This window comes from Aythya marila (genome assembly GCF_965140915.1).
Source record: "Aythya marila genome assembly, chromosome: 4".
In the NCBI taxonomy this organism is placed as follows: domain Eukaryota; kingdom Metazoa; phylum Chordata; class Aves; order Anseriformes; family Anatidae; genus Aythya; species Aythya marila.
The window spans coordinates 12,168,943-12,187,781 of NC_139045.1; the positions used below are offsets into that span (position 1 = coordinate 12,168,943).

At 45.9% G+C, this 18,839-nt stretch overlaps 2 protein-coding genes across 3 annotated transcripts; both read right to left on the minus strand.

Annotated features, from left to right (window-relative positions):
* Window positions 1–1,164: 1,164 nt before the first annotated feature.
* On the minus strand, window positions 1,165–14,055 carry SRP72 (signal recognition particle 72). 2 transcript variants are annotated; one of them, XM_082759039.1, is made up of 19 exons: window positions 13,927–14,055; window positions 13,331–13,451; window positions 11,382–11,505; window positions 10,448–10,591; window positions 9,777–9,888; window positions 8,282–8,313; window positions 7,577–7,701; window positions 7,412–7,469; window positions 7,088–7,219; window positions 6,611–6,739; window positions 6,042–6,114; window positions 5,714–5,778; window positions 5,210–5,305; window positions 4,641–4,744; window positions 3,981–4,058; window positions 3,207–3,344; window positions 2,915–2,952; window positions 2,437–2,596; window positions 1,165–1,417 (listed from the first exon to the last, which is right to left on the minus strand). In XM_082759039.1, the coding sequence occupies exons 1-19, from the start codon at window positions 14,048–14,050 to the stop codon at window positions 1,243–1,245; spliced, it is 2,028 nt and encodes a 675-aa protein (XP_082615165.1). In that variant the 5' UTR covers window positions 14,051–14,055; the 3' UTR covers window positions 1,165–1,242. The 2 variants fall into 2 exon arrangements, with proteins under 2 accessions (XP_082615165.1, XP_082615166.1); XM_082759040.1 differs by having other exon boundaries at window positions 4,641–4,740; window positions 5,206–5,305.
* A 390-nt stretch (window positions 14,056–14,445) lies between these two features.
* LEPROTL1 (leptin receptor overlapping transcript like 1) lies at window positions 14,446–18,791 on the minus strand. Its single transcript, XM_082759517.1, has 4 exons — window positions 18,663–18,791; window positions 18,401–18,476; window positions 17,870–18,056; window positions 14,446–16,805 (listed from the first exon to the last, which is right to left on the minus strand). The coding sequence occupies exons 1-4, from the start codon at window positions 18,730–18,732 to the stop codon at window positions 16,689–16,691; spliced, it is 450 nt and encodes a 149-aa protein (XP_082615643.1). The 5' UTR covers window positions 18,733–18,791; the 3' UTR covers window positions 14,446–16,688.
* Window positions 18,792–18,839: the final 48 nt, after the last annotated feature.

An 18,839-nucleotide genomic window follows, 5' to 3' on the forward strand; every position in this document is an offset into this window, starting at 1 on the left:
ATGTAATGTTTCAACACATCGCTGGTTGTTCCACACCTCTGGAAGTTAAGCGACGTGGACAGATTTCTTTTTACAGGCTGCATTTGAGTTTTATGGTAACAGCCAGTTCCTTCCATACTTACCATCTGAGTACAAAGATGCCACAGCCAGGCCAGAGTTTCCTTCCCCATTTGACTGCTCTTTGCTTAGCTATTGATAAAAAATGACTGCTCTTAAACATTTAGTTCCTTCACACAGAGTTGTACAGGAGAACTACCTGGCATGCAAACAGCACGCAACCCAAAGCACAAAGTTAAATATTTTGAAAATTTTTTTCCTCTTCTTATCCTAACAACTCCAGGAAAGTCTTTGCTGTAGTATGAAGCCCTGTCCCATACCACCAGCACCATTTTACACAGGCTGCAGGGCACTGTGTGGCAAGGATGGCTGGGGAAGGGTACAACAGCAGAGGAAGTTAGATTTGCAGTCTTGAAAGGGGAAACATGAAAATCAACCTGCAGAGAGGGCTGTTAGAGCTTGATGAAGAGGACTTTCCTAACCCTCACTGGGGGATGCAGCTAAACATTAAGCCCAACAACCCAGCTTCTAACTTGCAGTTGGTGACAGTGGTGGGGAGAAGAGATGCAAGGCATCATTACTCCAACTTTCAAGGGAGCTTACTAGTCTCAAAAACAGGCCTTCACAAATCCAGTGTGCTGTCCCAGCAAGTAATTTCCGCTAACAACTAAAACAGGAGTTGGAGCAGGGACTGGGAAGCATGCAGCTCCTGGGGCTGAACATATGGAACAGATCTCACTCCAGAAATAAGCTACAAGCTCCGTGTGTATTTACAGTTAAGAACGCAGTTCCCCAAAAGCACAAGAGAGAACCAAATAAGGCCATGGTCCTTTTCACCCACCCTTTTCCCCATGTGACAGTACCACAGCTGCTCCCACATGTAGTACCCCAGGCCTCCTCCTGCTTGAGTGGGAGACATAGCAGCCCCCCAAACATACTCCGTGGGGCTCATTATTCTGATTTATGCTCCATACTAACACAGCTTTGAAGGAAGACAAGCCACAGTGGGAACTAATGTAAGGAAGACAACTCGGTGAGCAGACATTATCACGGTGTCCATACCAGCCCATCTCCTCCCAGAGCACAGAGAGATTTGGATGCCACGAGTCTTTCACCGCCACTGGCTTTTGACCTTTATTATGCAACCAGCATCACCTACTGAAGGAGGGAGGTTACACATCCTTTTTACCATCCGCTTTTACCCCCTTTCTTCTTCTTCTGCTGTTGTTTCTTCTTGGTGGCTGGGGCACCAGCAGGTTTTTGGTGCCTGGGAGGGATGACATTACTCGCAGCCGATACAGCGGCAGCACTGCCGGGCCGAGGGGAGGTAGGTGGGCTGCTGGCAGTCCTGCTGGCATCCCTACAGAGAAAAATACACCACATGGGTTCACAAACACCCGGGAGATATGGCACTGTAGCAACAGCTGGGCAGGAAGCTGAGAGCAAAAGATAGAGTAGCTTAGCTGTCATATAAAATAGCATTACAACACCACCATGGATGCGAGAGCACTCAAGCAAGGAGATTCTGCTCATCTTAAATGAGCTTCAGTGTACACAGGAGGGTTGATGGATGATGGGAACTTGTCTCAAAGGACAGGCAATCACCTTCTAACTGATGCTCATCAGACAGCAGAAATCCCAACAACAAAAGCACAGCTTTCAACTTCTGAATAGACAGTTGACACTCATGCAAATGCAAGAAAACCCTTTTAAGGCCCCCAGATACGCAGTTGCAGATCAACATCCTTTTTCTCCTTAATGACAAAGGCACCTTTGTGCCAGCTCTCTTTGCTCAGACACTGCTCAAGCTAACAGTACCACAAAAGGCTTTTCATGCTTCCATTTTGAGAGACAGCTGTATAAAGAAGAGCTGTATCATCCCCGACTAGCAGTTCCCTATGTCGCTATTATTTTAAATGTACTTCCTTCTCCCAGATGCTAGTAAGTCACCAGCTTGCTGTGAGGCCTCATACATAAAGGAAAACCCTGATTCCAGCTCAAATCAAGATCAAGTTAGAGGGATGTATGGTACTTTCCCAAATAATGGCTAGCAGTAACCAAAAGACAAAAGAAAATAGGTTGAGAGAGGGCGTGCAAAATTCATCTAAACCTCAAAGCTAAGAAAAGCTCATTAAAAGACTTCTGGGATTTTATTTGCACCTTGGCACCTTTGAGCATGCCTGTTGTATCATTTTGCTTCTCAGTTAATTATAGGGAACTTCTGGAAGAGCACCTGGTAGAAGGTTCAAGTGACAAAGTGCAGCTTCAGCTGTGCTACCCAGGGCCGGTGAGGTGACAGAGCCACAGGAAAGCACAAAGCCACGCTTCCGAGCCACCCAGGAGTCATTCCCCACACCAAACCCAGCAGTGGGTACTTACAGTTCAGAGGAACCAGCTGTGGTTGAACCCTGAGTTCCTTTGCCAACCTGATCCTTCTTCTTCCCCTTCTTCCGTCCGCGATAGTAGGAACGCTCTCGCATTGGAAGCCACCGCTCAGGGTCAGGAGTTACCTTGGGGTCGTAGTTCTTGGGCAGCTTTCCTGCAGAACAGCCAGTGCCAGGAAATGAGATGGGGGTCAACATGCTAGAGAGGTGTCAACAAGGGATAAACGGGGCTTGTCAGCAGAGAGGAATTACACAGACTCCACCAACCCACAGCACATGATGCTGTAAATGTCCTGCCAGGGAGCTGCTCTCCCTTCTGTGGAGAAATGCCCCACACAGGATGAGCAATCGGTCATGAACACCTCAGTTCACGAGTCCCAGCTCCCAGGGAGCTGCAGGTTAGCTACCAGAAGAAACAATCTGGCCAGCTCTCTGCATCTGCGCCTTATCAACATCTAGGAAGTACAACTCACCTTTCTTCTTCTTCTTCTTTTTCTTCACCTCCCCTTGCCTGAAAAGCAAGCAGGGAAACAGCCACTGTGACACAGCTTTTGTGAGAAATCAACCAAAAGCTAGTTCTGGAAGAAACTAAACCATTCCCATCTCTCTAACAACTTGGTCTGCTGCTATCCGAAGCTCCTTGCAATTACGCAACAGGTTCCCCTCCCACCAGGGCATCTGCTGCACCAATACCCCTACCACAGCAGGTGTGGCTCTTGTGCCATCCCAAAGAATGACTGTGCCAAAACCAAAGCAGCACGCTACCCTTGCTCTTTCTGCTGGTTGTCTCCAGTGAGTTTCCCAGCTTTCTTCCGAACGTAGGTCGCTCCATGGGAGTTCTCCAGGGCATCAACATCTACCTTCAGCGACATGGTGTCCGAGGAAGGCAAATGTTTGCTGAGACTGAAAAGGAAGAGTTCAGGGATGCAAACCAGGAAAGCTAACACGCAACTGGCAAGCAGCAACCAAAGAAACACCCACCTTTGTTCAGATACCAAAAGAAAACGTCAACTTGAACAAGTTAAGCCTGATGGCAATATACCAGGCAGACCTACAGGGCCAGCCCCAGCTCCCTGCCCAAGCTGGAGCGAGCTGCTTAATTGCCCTCTGCCTCATTTTTCCCTTCTTTGAGGTGGGGGACAGAAGCAGCAATTTACTCTGAATGCTGTTCTAGATGGCAAAAGCTGTATGGGAACCTGACGTTTTGGGTCAGGGAGAGTTTAGCCATATTCTGTTGGGCACAGTCCTGCGTTACTACCACAGGTCCAAGACTGCAGCAGAAAAGACGGAGAAGCTCCTATTTTTGGTTCCTCATAGTCTTAAATTACCACATCTCAGAAAGGAGGCCGAAGACAAACGGGTCTTGGAATCTCACAGTAATCACACCAGTCAGAAAATAAAGCAGCTCCAGAAAACTTGGCCCGGGTACCCAACTGGAGATGTTCCTTGCCTTTCTTCAGGTGAGAACGGGTCCAAATTCCCCACACAACTGAAATCCAAGGAAGCACTGCCCAAATGCCTTGGCACTAAAAAGGATACACTTTAGCTTTTTCAGGGTCCACCAGGGAGTAGGCAGAGATGAGCTGTGCCAGCGTGTGCACATCTTTTGGGTTTTGCCTTTGGAGAAGAAAAAAACAGAAGGCTCAAGTCATACACTCATCCCAAAACCTGTTGCGTGCTACCAGAGCACGGCTGCTATCTGTGGGGACAGGCTATGCCAGTCTGTGGTGTCCTACAGAGCACACCACCAAACATCACTGATGCAGACAGAGGAGCAGATTATCGTAACACTATCGCAAAGCAGGCAATGAAAGACAAAACCCCCTGAAGTTCCAGTTGCAAAGGCAAATTAACAGAACCCTCTCATACCCCACCAACTGGATAAAAAAATGAAAACTTAAGACATCCATGGTTTATGCAGCACTAGAAAAATGCACGTGTCCCAGTCACCAAAGCAACCTGCAGTGCACATAGGAGTCTTCCAGGACAAGTCAGGCAGGTTTTCAGGTGAATGTCAGCCACAGACCAAATGAGTGCTCCCCTACCTTCACAAACATGGCTTTGTATTGGAACCTCTGCACAAAAGCAACTCTGTAAGAGGGCTGCTAGTGAACCAACATTGTCAAAAACGACCTGGCACCAGGCAGCTTGCAGAGGTCTGTGGGCAGAGACTCCCTGTTTAGCAGCCACACAACTCACTTCCAGAGCTCCTCCAAGTCGCTGATTGCTTCTTTCTTCCTGCCATGCTTTAATTTGAAGTTAGCAGCTTCCCTTATCAGTGACAAATGAACAGGAGACTCTGGCTGAAAGACAAAGCAGCTGTAATTAGGTCTTTAATTTCACAGCATGGAGCCCAGCTCTAATTGGCTTTAATGCCCCAGAGACCTGGCCAGGGAGAACTGCGTTAGCACCCTGTCATACAGAATTAGACCATCTTTGCACTCTAGGATGTGAGGTAAGACTGTATGGGACGAGGCAGCTTGCTCATTGATCCACAGTGCTTTCTAATCAGAGAGGAGGCCTGACCGCTACATTTGGGCACCTATAGCTCCCACTCTCCTAATCTGACAGGAAAGTAAGGATCTGCTCCTCCTTCTTTGCAACACATCTAAAATAATACAGCAGTGATAAAACAAATGTTTGCAAAACAGGAGCTCGTAGCTCTCCAAAATCACAGCTGGATGAACTGCTGAGGCCGTGCATCAGTGGGAAAAGCTGAGCTTGGGCTACTTAGAAAAGGCCACATTACCTCCTCAGGACTGACTTGCCTGGAATTGCTGATACCACTGGATAGCCTGCGTGAAGACCTCGATGGCACTGTCAATGTCTTCTTCGTGGCTATACATTGTCACCAACGCAGACACCTGCAAACATTCAAGAGCTCACACAAGCTGTCTGTGGACAGAGAGCTAGCATTTAATTCACAAGATTTCCTCAAGACAGAGGCAATGTGAGCTTTTTGCTCTGTCCCTAGAAAGCAGCTATGGTGACAGGCAGGATACCCAGGCAAGACCTTCCTACCTGAAGGTCCCTCACAAAGAAATGTCACCAACAATCCTTCTCTTACAGTACAAGCTTAGGACTGCATCCACAGAAAGATTTCTTGTCTTGGCACTTCCTTTGCTTGCCACTGTACACAGTTTCACTAGAAACTTTTTTTCTCCCCCCATCTCTACCCCAACAGCCATGAAAAAAAAATCAGCACTGAAGAAATGAGGTACAGACACCCTAAACACAACTAGAGGTGACCCAGGGCAAGCAGTTTTACTTACCATACCAGGCTTGTGCTGCAGTTCCTCTATGCTCCTCAGAATCATACAGGCTTTGGTGACACTGCCTGTAAGAGAGGGAACAACATGCCCTTAGTGCCACGCTGACACTTCATCCTAGCTGGTGGACAGGGGACTGTGAACTTCCACTAGTTCCTGCTGAAGGTAAAAAATGGGGACAAAACAGTCCTCTTCTTAAAACTATCTCCCTTATTTCCAGGAATGAAGGACACACCTCCACACAGGGGACTCCCTAAAGCCCATTTCCCCCCCAAGCCTTAAACCATTCTTACATGCTGACAGTTTTGCAAGAAGGGAAGACACTGCATACCTTGAGCAATTTTTAGCTGGGCCATCGTCAGTTTGATCTCAGCTGCGTTGGCAGGGTGCTGCTCTGCAAAGTCCTGGGAATCAGAGGATAGAACAACTCAACGTGTGCACGGGCACCAGGCTGCTGCTCTGCTGAACTGGACCTCACACTCACAGGAAGCTGGCAAGAGCCAAGGAAAGCTTTCCAGTACATGCAGGCTTCAGCATGCAGCAGACGAGGACCCCAAACTATGCCAGTGGCCCAGTGTCCTCTCAGGTTTCAATCCCAGGCCACTCAGTCCTTCCAAAAGGAGGCTGTGGTAAACTGCTTGTGAGTAGAGCCACAGAGCCCACTGCTTATCCTAGAAGACATTTTCTACAAACACCTGAGGTGCAAGGGAACTATCCCATTTAGATCAGCATGGCTCATTTGGGTGTAAATGCTTTCCAGAAATGTTAAACTAAGCCAAAATAAGCACAGTCAGATATTCCTGGATATTTAAGCGAAACAAAACAAAGGGTAAAAGCACGAAGAACACACAGAACAAGTTTAAAGGGAGCGAGACCAAAGGAGTACTTCTCTCAACCTACCTGCAGAAGCCCTATGGCCTTTGCGTGCTGCTTCTCACGACACAGCTGGGCAGCCTGGATGAGCACAGGGAGCAGATGCTCAGGGCTCTGTGACTGCAGGCTTGCTGACAGCTTGCGGCACTGATCCGCCTGAGGAGGGGGAAGAGAATAGTTTGCTCAGCCTCTGCAAGCACCTAATTTAGAGCTAACCTGCCAGTTATATCTTAGATCAGCTCCTAGCAATGACTTCCCTGAAACGGGTACAGGGAGCCAAGAATAAAACCTCTCAGTAGCAGTTCAGATGCATCTAAGAACCCCACAAACCCATTCCACCTCATCCTAATCATCTTCACTTCTATTTTTTAGGGATTTTTCCCCACACCTATGTGCTTAAGCCAGGTGGTTGTATCGTCTACTGGCTGCACATCCATTTTTGCCTAGTCAGACTCCTGTGGAGGGTGCTAAGTCTGTAGTCAACTTCAGATCGGTTTCTCCTACCTGGTTAGTGTACATTGCCAGCAAAGCTTTGTTGAATTCAATCGCCTGGAGCTGCTTCTTGGAGAGTTTATGCTCAACACCTTCCGCATTGGTCAGCTTGACCTTTTTCTTTGAGTCAAAAACGTTTTGGTCCTGGGGAAAAAAAAATAAATCACACAACATGATTTCAATATATTCCTTCAACAAGAGAAGTTCTCTGGGTCTGTGATTTAACTACTGTTTAGGAAAAAATCTTCCCTGACTATCCGCCTCTCTTCACAGAAACAGACAACTTGAGTAGCCACAAGGAAGGGCCACACTGAAAGGAGCAAGGTCATTCTATACCTTGTTAATTGTGATGATGTTATTTGCAATGACAGCAAGCAGTCCTACATCTGTTGGCCTGCAGATAAATTAAAAAAAAAAAAAAAAAGGAGAAAACACACTGTTATTGAACAGTGGTCTCTCTACAGATGGAAGAATGAATGTCAGTTGTAGAAAAGCTCCTACTTCAACTTGATTATTTGATTGTAGAGCTGTAGGGCATCCTCTGTACGACCCTGCAGTTGCATGATATACGCCATCTGACCGTGAATAATGGCCAGTTCAGCCTCGGTGTCCTCCTCAGTCGCGTCCTGAAGGAAAATCAAGGGGGAAAAAAAGCTGCCACCTGGTCTCTTTCCCTTGTTTCAGCATTCCGCAGGCAAATGTTTATGAGCTGTCTTGAGCAGCATTAGCAAGAAAGAACCCCAGCCACTACATGTGAAGCCACAGCACAAATACAAGTTAAACCTGGGTTAAACCAAAAGAAAGCCCCACCTGCTACTGTAAGTCTGAATTTACCCCTCTGCTTGAACCAACCAGTGACTACAAGTCACCTAAGTCTCCCATCACCCAGTCAGCATGTTCATAGCATGGATGGGTCACGGGGAGGTTCCAGACAAGCTGTAACCATCCCGCCTGGACCAGCACGTGCAACTGTGCAAGAAGCACAGCAGCAATTGTGGTGTTACACTTCTGCAACAACCACGATTGCTGCTCCAGCCTCACCAGCTGGTACCAGCAGCAGTGCCGTGTCTTGCTGGGTAATACCACGTTAGCAGCTTTAGGCTGTTATCTGGCTATTTTATTTTGTTTTGTTTTACATTTTATGACCACACCCTCATTCATGCTGGTGCAAAGCACACATTTTCCAGAACAACATCAGCAACTTACAGTGTCTTCTGAGAGTGACTGGCGGCACAGCTCTAGAAGCAAAAACAAATGGAAGAACAGAATTTAGAAGGCTTAGGGGGGGAAAAAGACAGCCTAGAAGCATGTGGGAGCATATACTGTTTTCATGTATCCCTTGAAGATACTGATCCTGAAACTTCTGCATCACTACAAAAGCTTTCAGTACAATTATCAGTCACTTCTTAACTTTCCCATGTATCTCACCAAAACATAGAATAGAATATAATAGAATAGAATAGCTTGGCTTGGAAGGGACCTTAAAGGCTACTCAGCTCCAACCACCCTCCCTGCCATGGGCAGGGATGCCACCCATTATATCACGTTGCCCAAGACCTCTTCCAGCTTGGCCTTGAACACCTCCAGGGATGGGGCATCCACAGCCTCTCTGAGCAACCTGTTCCAGTGCCTCACCACCATCTGAGTGAAGAATTTCCTCCAAAAATCTAATCTAAATATCCCCTCTTCTAAGTACTGAGAAGCTGCAATGAGTCTCCTTGGAGTCTTCTCTCTTTCAGGCTGAACAGCCCCAGCTCTCTCAGCTTTTCTTCATAGTAGATGCTCCAGCCCTCCTCTGGACCTTCTCTAACAGCCCCACATCCTTCTTGTGCTGGGAGCTCCAGACCTGGACACAGCACTCAACGTGGGGCCTCCGAAGAGCAGAGCAGAGGGGGACAATCACCTCCCTCCACCTGCTGCCCACCCCTCTGGTGATGCAGCCCAGGACGCAGTTGGCCTTCTGGGTTGCAAGCGTGCACTGATCCTAAAGATACTAAACAGCCACTGGTTCCAGTGCAGACCCCTGAGGGACACCAATCGTCACCAGCCTCCACCTGGACAAGAGCCACTGACCACCACTCTCTGGGTGAACCCTTCAAGCCAGTTCCTTATCCACTGAAAGGTCCAACCTTCAAACCAAAACCTTCAAACCTTTCCAAAGGACTATCGTATGCAGCACATACAGATCACTAACCCCCAAATTTACACGTGTTCATCACAACAGGAACGGGAGCTGCTATTCTACCATCAAAATCAGGGTAGAACTGACATTTATGTATAAAAGCAAACAGATTGTAAAGAAATTAGTAATTTTTTCATATATATATGCACACACACATGCATACAGGCTAATAAAACCAGGAGTTAGAATAGATTAGACATCTTCAAGAAGAGATCACATTCATGTGTGCTTCCCACTTCAAAAAAAAAAACCTGCTCAAAGGAATTCCACCCCAATCAGGGGGCTGGAAAAGAGCCAGGAGATGCTACATGCAGTGTGTCTCTGGAAAAGAGCTGCAGAGGAAGGCTTCTACAAAAACACCACTTCAGCCCAGAACCATCTGGACACCTACAGAAAATTCTGCTCTTGGTCAGTTTTTGAATTGACAGTCCAAACTTCTTTCTCTGCTTAAGTGTGTGTCCAGAGAGGAAGTAACTGCTTCTGTCACACGCAGCTTCTCACACCTCACCGTGATTTTACCTTCTGCTTTCCGTAGTTTCTTCATTGCTTCGTTCAGCTTTCCTTGCCCGATCAACGCGCATGCGCTGTTATAACACAGCTCGTAAGTGGTTTCTCGAAGGCCCAAATCCTCCTAGCATGAAAAACAAACATAGCACAGCAGAAACAGTAACTATCTGTACAGATTCGACAGGCTACAGACACAAGCTATAGTTTTCACATACATTCCTTGCCAAATAGATTTTCTACAGAAACCTCTAGAGGCCATTTTCAAAGGGCCATTTTCAACTGGCAAATTTTAAGTCATGGTGCAAAATATCTTCCTTCCTACTGCACAATGAAGTCAGACACAATCAGCGAGGAAGCAACTCCAGCCTGAACCTGGGGACTGCTTACACTGCTGGAAGAGGATGAGTAAGAACCACTACCCTAGAGAACTAGGGCAAGGATCCACAGCACTGAACGGAAAACTGAGCGTGCCATGCACATCTCCAGAGCAAAGGCTTCTGAGAAACTAGAACATCTTTATCTGCACTACTCATTAACAAAAAGATTCCCCATCACAACAAGGTGGTCTAGGTCATTAGAAGTCATTAAGAGACAGAAATGCATTTCCATCCTTTAGAGCCCTAAGACTCCGGATCCTTTACTCCCTGGCTCCCACTCTAACACCCAGACAAGCACACACTTACTGGCATCACTCTCTCCCACGTGCTTTGTGCTGCCACAACAGCCGAGAGGTTGGTTTTTCTCTCTTCCTCGTACTCATCCTGGGAGTTGCGTATGAGATCCCGGTATGCAACCAGACAGTCATCGTAGCGCTCCAACTTGTACAGCTGAAAACAGGAGGGGGTGAGCCTTCAGAACAGCATTTCCCTGCCTACACCAATAACTGCAGCCTCCTTTCTCCCTCCTCATGGATCAGCAGAAGCACAGCATCGTATATTTTAGGCTGAGCATTACTAACATTTGCGTCTACCTGTATGGGCAAATTCTATCTGCTAGGACTCAAGCAATAAGGGCAGATATGCATAAAGGCTGCAGAGCTGTAACTCCTGTAGGAGATTCTTTAGAAGCAGCATTTTATAAGCTTTTCTTCTCAGACAGTCTTTTTCCAGATTAATTAATCTCTCTACGAGAAAAGTTAAATAAACAGCCTTTCATGAAACTGAGAGAAAACATCCAAAAACTGTCTTCACAAAACTGTCCTGATCAACCTGGGAGAAACAGCTCTTCTGCTTTGCCTCTAACGCCTGAGACATCAGGTCCCACAAACCATTCCTGGACAGGTATCTGATGGCAAAGATCAAGAGGGCTTAACCACAAAAAAAAATTAATCAGTCAACCTCCACCCTTCATCCCCTCAGCTTCTAAAACTGTATCAGGCCAGACCCAGGAAGGGCGAGGGAGTCACGAATGCAGTGCTTTGGCTCAGTGGCAGTCAGAAAATTAGTCTGTCTTCTACAGACAACTGAGGCTTTGCACAAACTGGAGCAGCTGGAAACTGTACCCCTCCATACCTTTAAGACAGAGAAGATAATTCCATCCCCATAGTCACCCCACATTAGAGCAGAGAGCCAAGGCATCCATACGGAACTGCCACCAGGAAGAAAAGCTTGTAATTACCACTTGTCCATAGAGCTCCTTCAGCTTGTCCGTCTGCTGACTGGCACTCTGAATGGTCTTGAGAGCACTTTCGATACGATTCAACCTGTATTCACAGTAGGCCTTCTCGAAGGCAATAACATCACTGCAATGACAAAACAAAGGCTGATAGCAGACACGGGAGTCTTCATTCAACAGCATTCACCCGCCTGAACACACCTGCAGCCCTAATTGGGCGCAGACTACTATGTTCCAAATAGCCACGCACCAGAGGTGAGCACATGATCCCAGATTACTGAATAATTCATCTGTCAAGTGCTGTAAACATCTTTAACCTACTTTATATCAACCAGAGAAGAAATACCAAGACTTCTTCTTCAAGATGAACCTTCTTCTTTTTCTTTCTGGTGTCTCCAGAAACATCATTTCAAATCAGCTGTTTACACAGCCAGTAATTCCCCAGACCTCCTACTGGTAATATGAATCAAGTTTAAAGGCAAAACAACAGCAAGCTTCATTATGCGACTCCTTCCCTAACAGAAGGCATATCCCTACAGCAGATCATCACTGCAAACTGTCAAAGACACATAATCAACTCCCACAGAGAGAGAAAGGGAGCTGTATAAAGCACAGCTCCTCCTAGCTGTTAGATTTTAAGCTAACAGTAACCTATTTTGAAATATCAGCACAGTACAATTGCAGCAAAAGTGTTTGCTGATGTCAGCATAAAATTGGCTTCAAAGCCAAGCTCACACCAGCAGGAAAACATTATCAAGCCTTGAGTGCTCTGCTCCAGCTATGCCCTGAGCTACCACTTAAGCTAGGAGAAAATTAATCAGCAATTCCCTCAGTTCATCACTAGTGCCACAAATGCAGCGACAGACGCTTGTGACCAGCCATTTCTCTCCCTATTTAAAAATTATCTCAGACCAGCTGAGTACTAGGGAAGTTTAAAAAAAAAAAAAAAAAAATGGCATTAAGAATTAAAACAAATGAGTGGGACAATGAGTGAAAAAACGAGTGAAGGACAAGACAACTTCAGGACAGAACAAGAACCTCCACCTTCCCTACTAGGCAGGGCAGAGGGACACAGCACTGCCAAGCTAAAGAGAAAACTTGAAGCCAGTTACATTTAGAGAAATTTCTCCTGTCTCCATCACATACTAAAAAGCAAGCTAAAAACTTAAATTAAACCCCTTTCATCCCAGGAAAGAAGGAGTTTGTGAATAAGGTAATAATATTTATTATCTTATATAAACATGGAAAAGTTTCATGGCTCTGATACTGAAAGGCACTTCTCTGGGAAGTTCCTTAACAAGAATAGCATCTGAAATACAAAAATGCTGCTGCCAGGCAGTTCATGGGAGCAATTTTTATCTTAGTCACTGCACTAAGAGCATCTTTATTAGGAAAAGAATTAAATCTACTTAGTAACTTAAAAGGGAATACAGAAGTTTGACTTGTTCTAAAACGCAAGTTGTCTTCAAGATCCTGATTTTTGAGAACATGCACAAACCATTTGCACCACCTCAAAAGCTGGATACTATCAGGCTGGCAAAGAAAAGGACCCTGCAGAGCAGTATGATGAGAAAGCCATGCAGAGCTAACAGCTTGCTCCCACTGGCAAGGGCCTCTCCTGCCTCTCTTTGCTCCCATGAAATACGTCTTCTTCCCTTGTCCCAACGATGGAGCTCACCCACGTCAACAGGGAAAATTTGCCTCTTTTCTAGTGTTCAGTTACCTCCATGACCAATCTCTCCAACAGAAAAGCAAGCCATTAGACTGTCTCAAACTGATCAAGACCATCTCTCACACCCACAGGAAATCAGTGTCTCACTGAGACCCCCAATTCCAATGGCTCTGAGCACTTCCTGCTCTTGCTTTTGCTGTCGATCAGTGCTTCCAGCTGCAGCAGCTTCTCGGGGACTTAAAGTTTCACATTTTGTAGGCTACAGCAAGATACAACTCACCTGGACAATATTTTACTGTGGGTGTTGATTACGCTGAGGGCTTCCTTGAAACTCCCATTATGGATTAGACACACCACTTTACAATGAAGCGCGGTCACGTCGTCTTTGCTAACCTGAAGTACTGGAAAATAAAAGAGTTTAAACATGACAATCTCACTCGTTATCAGACATGTTAGTGCTTTATGAGAGATGTACAGTGTTAAATTTTGGAAAAAAACCTTTAAAGAAAACAGTCACGTTGTTTTAAAAGGGTATTGGCATGGTTTGCCTTGGTTCAGACCACACAAGAAGCCTGCTGATGTGGAAGAATCTGGTACAAACACTGAATTTACTGGAAATGACCGCTCTGCTAACACACCTGGAGCAAGGCTACATGCACCTGAGCAAACCTTTCGCTGGCACCTCACCCCCAGGCAGAAAACACGGAGCCAAAACCTGCCTCAGCGCCACACAGAGCACAGGCAGGGAGAGAAGCACTTCTAGGCAAGCACACGTCTTACACGCTAACACTTCCTGCCAGAAAAAAAATAATAAATAAAAAGACACAGAATTCCGATGATTTCATGACTCGACCCCGAATCCCCGGCGGCACTCACTCTTGTTCACGGACTTGAGGGCGCGGGCGAAGTCGCCGTTCTGCCCGCAGCGGTTCACCTCGCTCCACAGCGCTGCCGCCGCCGCGCCGCCCGCCCCGGCCCCGGCCCCGGCCGCCGCCGCCATCTTGCGAGCGGGAGCCCTCGGAAGAGGAAGGGCCCCGCGGCCGCCCTGCCACGTCCCGGGGGCGGCCCCGCCGCGCTCCGCCCCGCAGCCGGGGGAGGCCGGTCCTGGTCCCCTTCCTCCGTTCCCCCCTTCTGCTGACGGCTGGCAGGGGCTCCAGGTTTCACGCAGAATGTTTGAAGAAAAATATACGCAAATATCAGCCCCTCCTCGGTGTAAACGCCACACAGACCCTTAAAAATGGTGTTGGCCGTGATCTGAGGTGAACGAAGCTCACACCACTTGAACAAGCTTGTGATATCCCTCCCAACAGTAACAGCAATTGTACCAAATAAACAGAGTAATGCTTTAACCAAAGTACTCTTTTATTGTTTCTGATTAAACGTACAGAGCCGGGATTGCTGTTTAAAATGTTTATTGTTCAAAATTCTCTGCTATAGGACGGCGATGTTGCCTCAGTGCCTGTTAACACGGAAAGTTCATACCTCCCAAGTGTCTAGCTCAAACCGGAGCCAGGCTGCAATGCTTGGTGTGCCAGGAAAAGAACATAACACTGTAATGCAATTAACATACAAAATGCTTAGCCGACGCATACACGCACAGTTCAGTGTCCTGGTGTTTCGGAGAAGCATCAAATTGAGAAGTAGGCTAGCAGCAAAGCGGTTGGGGAGCAAGGGATGGGAACCGAACACCACAGTTTGAACCAAAAAAAAAAAAAAAAAAAGCTGGTAACAGATACAGATTTGTACAAGTCTTCATTGTTCTTCCTTCACAAGGGCAACGACTGCCGATATAACCATTGGTTTAGCAAATCTTCCAAAGAATCCATCATTTTGGGGCTAGGGGTGCAGACATCTCATTGAAAACCATCACGAAACGAGCAGCTCTACAGCTGTTAGGCATCTTTGAATGATCACAAACAGTCTGGTGAAGCACTTACTTAGGACTGAAAGGCTACCTGCTGGCTTCTGCGCTATGGTCTTGACAACCATCTGTTTCTCTACCAGTGCGGATAACATTGAGTTCTTATTTTACGCACAGGAGGACATTAATGAAGCAGCACTTGTAGGTAACCACACCCCGACTTCCCCCACCTGCTGGTTTAAGTTCCATGAGCACATCACATAAGTAGCTATTATTACTGTCTGACTTCAAACATTCAAGCTTTGTATTTCACTTACATCTATGCACAAGCATTACCGCTAAGGCCTGATATTCTGTGCCTTTTCATACCGCTCCACTGTCCAGTAAGATCTTAGCAATCACCACCTTTTAATTATGCACAGTACATTTCCCAGACTTTTAAAGAGATGAATAAAAATGTAGTTTAGAGGTTAATCACTGTATGTGGTACAGCCAAGCCTGCTTAACTGGCCCTCATCAGCTATCTCACAATGGAATGTCTAACGACAAATTTCTTTAAATGAAAAATACAGACAATTGAGAGGTATGCAGAAATGACTGAAATATTTGAAGCTACATGTGTAAACTTACAGCACACAAGTCTACAGTTACAGACAAAACATTAAATCTTATTAACCCATAGTGCATAAGAACTTAAAAACAGTCAGTGAAATCAGTTCAGCCAGTGACTTCCAAAAAAGTCATGGCTCAACTGCATTGTGCAAAGGAAAAAAAAGGGTGGAGGGAATCATTCTTAGGCGAGTTTAACATAGTTTTAATCTACATTTGAAAAGCTTTATTCTATTTATGTATAAAATAAATTAAAAAGGGGAATGAGGAAAAAGCTTCGTACATGCTTCAAATTAATTCAGACCAGTAGTTCCATGAGTGAACATTTTACCCTCTTTGTGGTAAAAAGTTGACATAAAAGCTCAAAACCATACAATACTTATAAATACAGTTCAAAAAAAAAAAGATTTTAAAAATGGAATTTAAACATCGTTTTCCCCTTCCCCTACAACGCAATTTGGTTTTGTATGTCATAGCATCAACACATTTACAGATGATTTGAATGTCACATCCACACAAAAATTAATAAGGAAGCAGGTAAAAGTGCTAACAGTGCTTGAATTCAGGATTTTTCCCAAATAACTCTACCTGCTTCTCAGCCTTTTCCTTAATTGAAGGCTATCAACATTCATTACCCAGTTTTACGTACGGGCAGAAGAAAAATCTGCTACTGGTACTCCTCCAGCTTGCCCCTGGTAAAATATAACTACAATCTTTATATCTGGTAATTGACAACGGTGGTGTACAACTGCTTGTATCAGCTCAGCTTGTATATAATCACCATTTTAGAAAAGTTATTTTGAAGCACTGTATTAATGCTAAACAACAAAAAGACTTGAACTTTTCTTTGAAACCTTGTTTTTAACATTCTTGTTCCAGCTTTAAAGCTTTACATACACATTGAGCAGAACAAGAATGAAAATTTTAAACAAACAGAGCACCTAAAAATATACCAAACGTAAAAATTAAATCAACCATCTCTTCACTTCATAAAAACCTAGAAACCTATCAGGAAAACAGTAGTACACTCAGAATGAACAAGGAGAAAGAAAGGAGTATCTAGAATACTCGAGAGGCTTGCTACACTACTTCTCTTATTGCCCATTCTCTCATTTGTATGCATGGCCACTGAACGACAAGATGTCTGTGATAGTTCTTTATCTTCCTTTCACCACTGCTGCCAGCTGAAGTCGTCATTGCTGCCAAAGACCAAGAAAAATCCTAGGATCGTAGCAAAGATGACTGTATTCCCCGTAAGAACAAGTGCACACGCGCCCCAGTAAATCTGCGAACAAGGGGAATTTAGTTAGATGCATCCTGAACTGAACAAGACAAAAAGTAATCTCTCGATGTCATGTTACAGACAAAGTTCAGCAACAGATACACGATAAAAGACAGTATCTCGTTATTTGTTATGCCAGAAAGGCTGGTTAGGCTTACCCAAAAAGGCTTTGCCTAACAGTAGTCAGCCAAGCAGTACTGAAGTTTTCCTAGTCCCGTTCTAAGTGCTGGCTAGCAGGCACAGATGTTTTACTTAACATCCAGCAACAGTGCAGTAAGGCTAGGCAACAGCATCAAACATACGTGCAGTCCAGCTATACTTGCCGACCACAGGAATTTTTAAACAGAGAGCCAAGGATGGAGGCCTTTAAAATGTCAGCAGATAACCAAGTTACAACAAAAAACAGAGGTGAATGTTTTCCAAGGAGTCTAAGTGCTTAGTCAAAGGCTGTGAGGCATTCAAACTGACCATCTCAAATGTTCTTGCCTAAAGAGATGTTATGAAAGTACATTCATTTCTTTTTTTTTGATTTGGGATTCTCTGAAATTGAAACTCACGCAAACAAGGTCATCTTTTACAGGATGGTAGTGGGAAGTCATACACCAGGAAGGATATAATGATAACTCAGAAGATTAAAAAAAAAAAAACAAGATCACATGTCCTTCACAGCGAGTGCAAAAATTCACTGTTTATTCATACTTCTTTACCCCAACTATCCTACAAATTGCCTTCAGGATACGCTGTAAACTTGTACATTTGATTACTTGCCTGTTAAGTTTTCATGCTATATTCTACCTCATTTTTTCCAGATCACACATAGGAACATAGGATGTTTGGGTTTATTCCATGAATATGTAAAGCAATTGGCAAACATGACTTTTGGCCATGCTTCCATTGTTTGGTTGTTTGTTTGTTTTTCCCTGAAAGAATTCCTGTTCTGCTTCCACTACAAGCATTTTAAGTATGTATTCATAAAAGTCACTCAGTGCACGAGAGCTCTACCTTCAGTTTAAACAGCATCAACTTTTTCAGCAAAGAGGATTTTCAGAGATTGAAACAGTACTAACCAGTTCTGCTCTGGCAAACACTATAGGTAGCCCAAACGCTGAGACAACAATGCCTGTCGTAAGAAATATGGCCAGCTCCTTGCAGGCATTACTTGTAGCATCTGTGTCATCTACTAATCTTCTTGCTATGCAGTACGGTATAGGAGAAAGGATGTAGAAAAACAGAACAAACAGGGGCCAGTACTGGCTGAAAAAGAAAGGAGAAGAGAAGTTAATTGACTTCCAGCTCTTCATGATAATCAATGTAAGGTATTTTCTGCATACAATATGTATATTTGGAAAAGATGAGGCAAAAGCTCAGGCAAAGGGAACCCTTTACTTTGGAACAAGATGACGGGAACCCAACACCCCATGGCTGTGAACTGCTTCAGCAGAGTTTAAGGGGATGTTTGCAAAGCAAGGCTTGGCTAAGCAAGCCCAAACCCACCAGAAGGTGATCTTAACCCTCAGCTTTAACCTGTCAGCCATCTGGAGGCTGACGCTGCCCAGAGCCCCCCCCACCCCCCCGGGTCTAAGCCGCGGCTACGTTACTTGTACTGGGGCAGGGCGCATCCCAGCATCAGGAACATCAGTCCGACCGCTCCGCCGAAGGACAGGCTGATCAGCGCTGCGAACACAGACCCCGAGCACGTCAACGGCCGGACGCCGGGCACCCAGCCCCCTCCGTTAAGCCCCCAACGGCCACAACCGCCCCCCAACCGCCTCAGGAGCCCCCCCCCGCCTCAGGGTTCCCGCGCTGCGGTTGCCATGGCAACGCCCCCCCCCGCTTTCCCCCCCCCTCCCCCCCCCGTACCTTTGATGCCGGCCATGGCCCCGCGCAGCGCCCGAGCCCCAGCGGCCGCTTCCGGGCAGGCAGCGCGCATGCGCAGAGCGCACCTCCCTCCCGCCCCTATCCCGGAAGTGAAGGCGCCGCGCGTTGCTAAGGGCGGGGCGCGTGCTCCTCGCTTAGTCCCCGCCCCTTCCGGCCTGG

Coding starts and splice junctions, on each gene's coding strand:
- SRP72 (XM_082759039.1), bottom strand. CDS start 14,050: ATGGCGGCGGCGGCCGGGGCCGGGGCCGGGGCGGGCGGCGCGGCGGCG. Junction 8,314..9,776: donor GAAACTACGGAAAGCAGAAG/GTAAAATCACGG, acceptor TTTTGCTTCTAG/AGCTGTGCCGCCAGTCACTC. Junction 5,306..5,713: donor TGCAGCACAAGCCTGGTATG/GTAAGTAAAACT, acceptor GAATGTTTGCAG/GTGTCTGCGTTGGTGACAAT.
- LEPROTL1 (XM_082759517.1), bottom strand. CDS start 18,732: ATGCGCGCTGCCTGCCCGGAAGCGGCCGCTGGGGCTCGGGCGCTGCGC. Junction 18,057..18,400: donor TGCGCCCTGCCCCAGTACAA/GTAACGTAGCCG, acceptor TTTCTTTTTCAG/CCAGTACTGGCCCCTGTTTG. Junction 16,806..17,869: donor TGTTTGCCAGAGCAGAACTG/GTTAGTACTGTT, acceptor CCTTGTTCGCAG/ATTTACTGGGGCGCGTGTGC.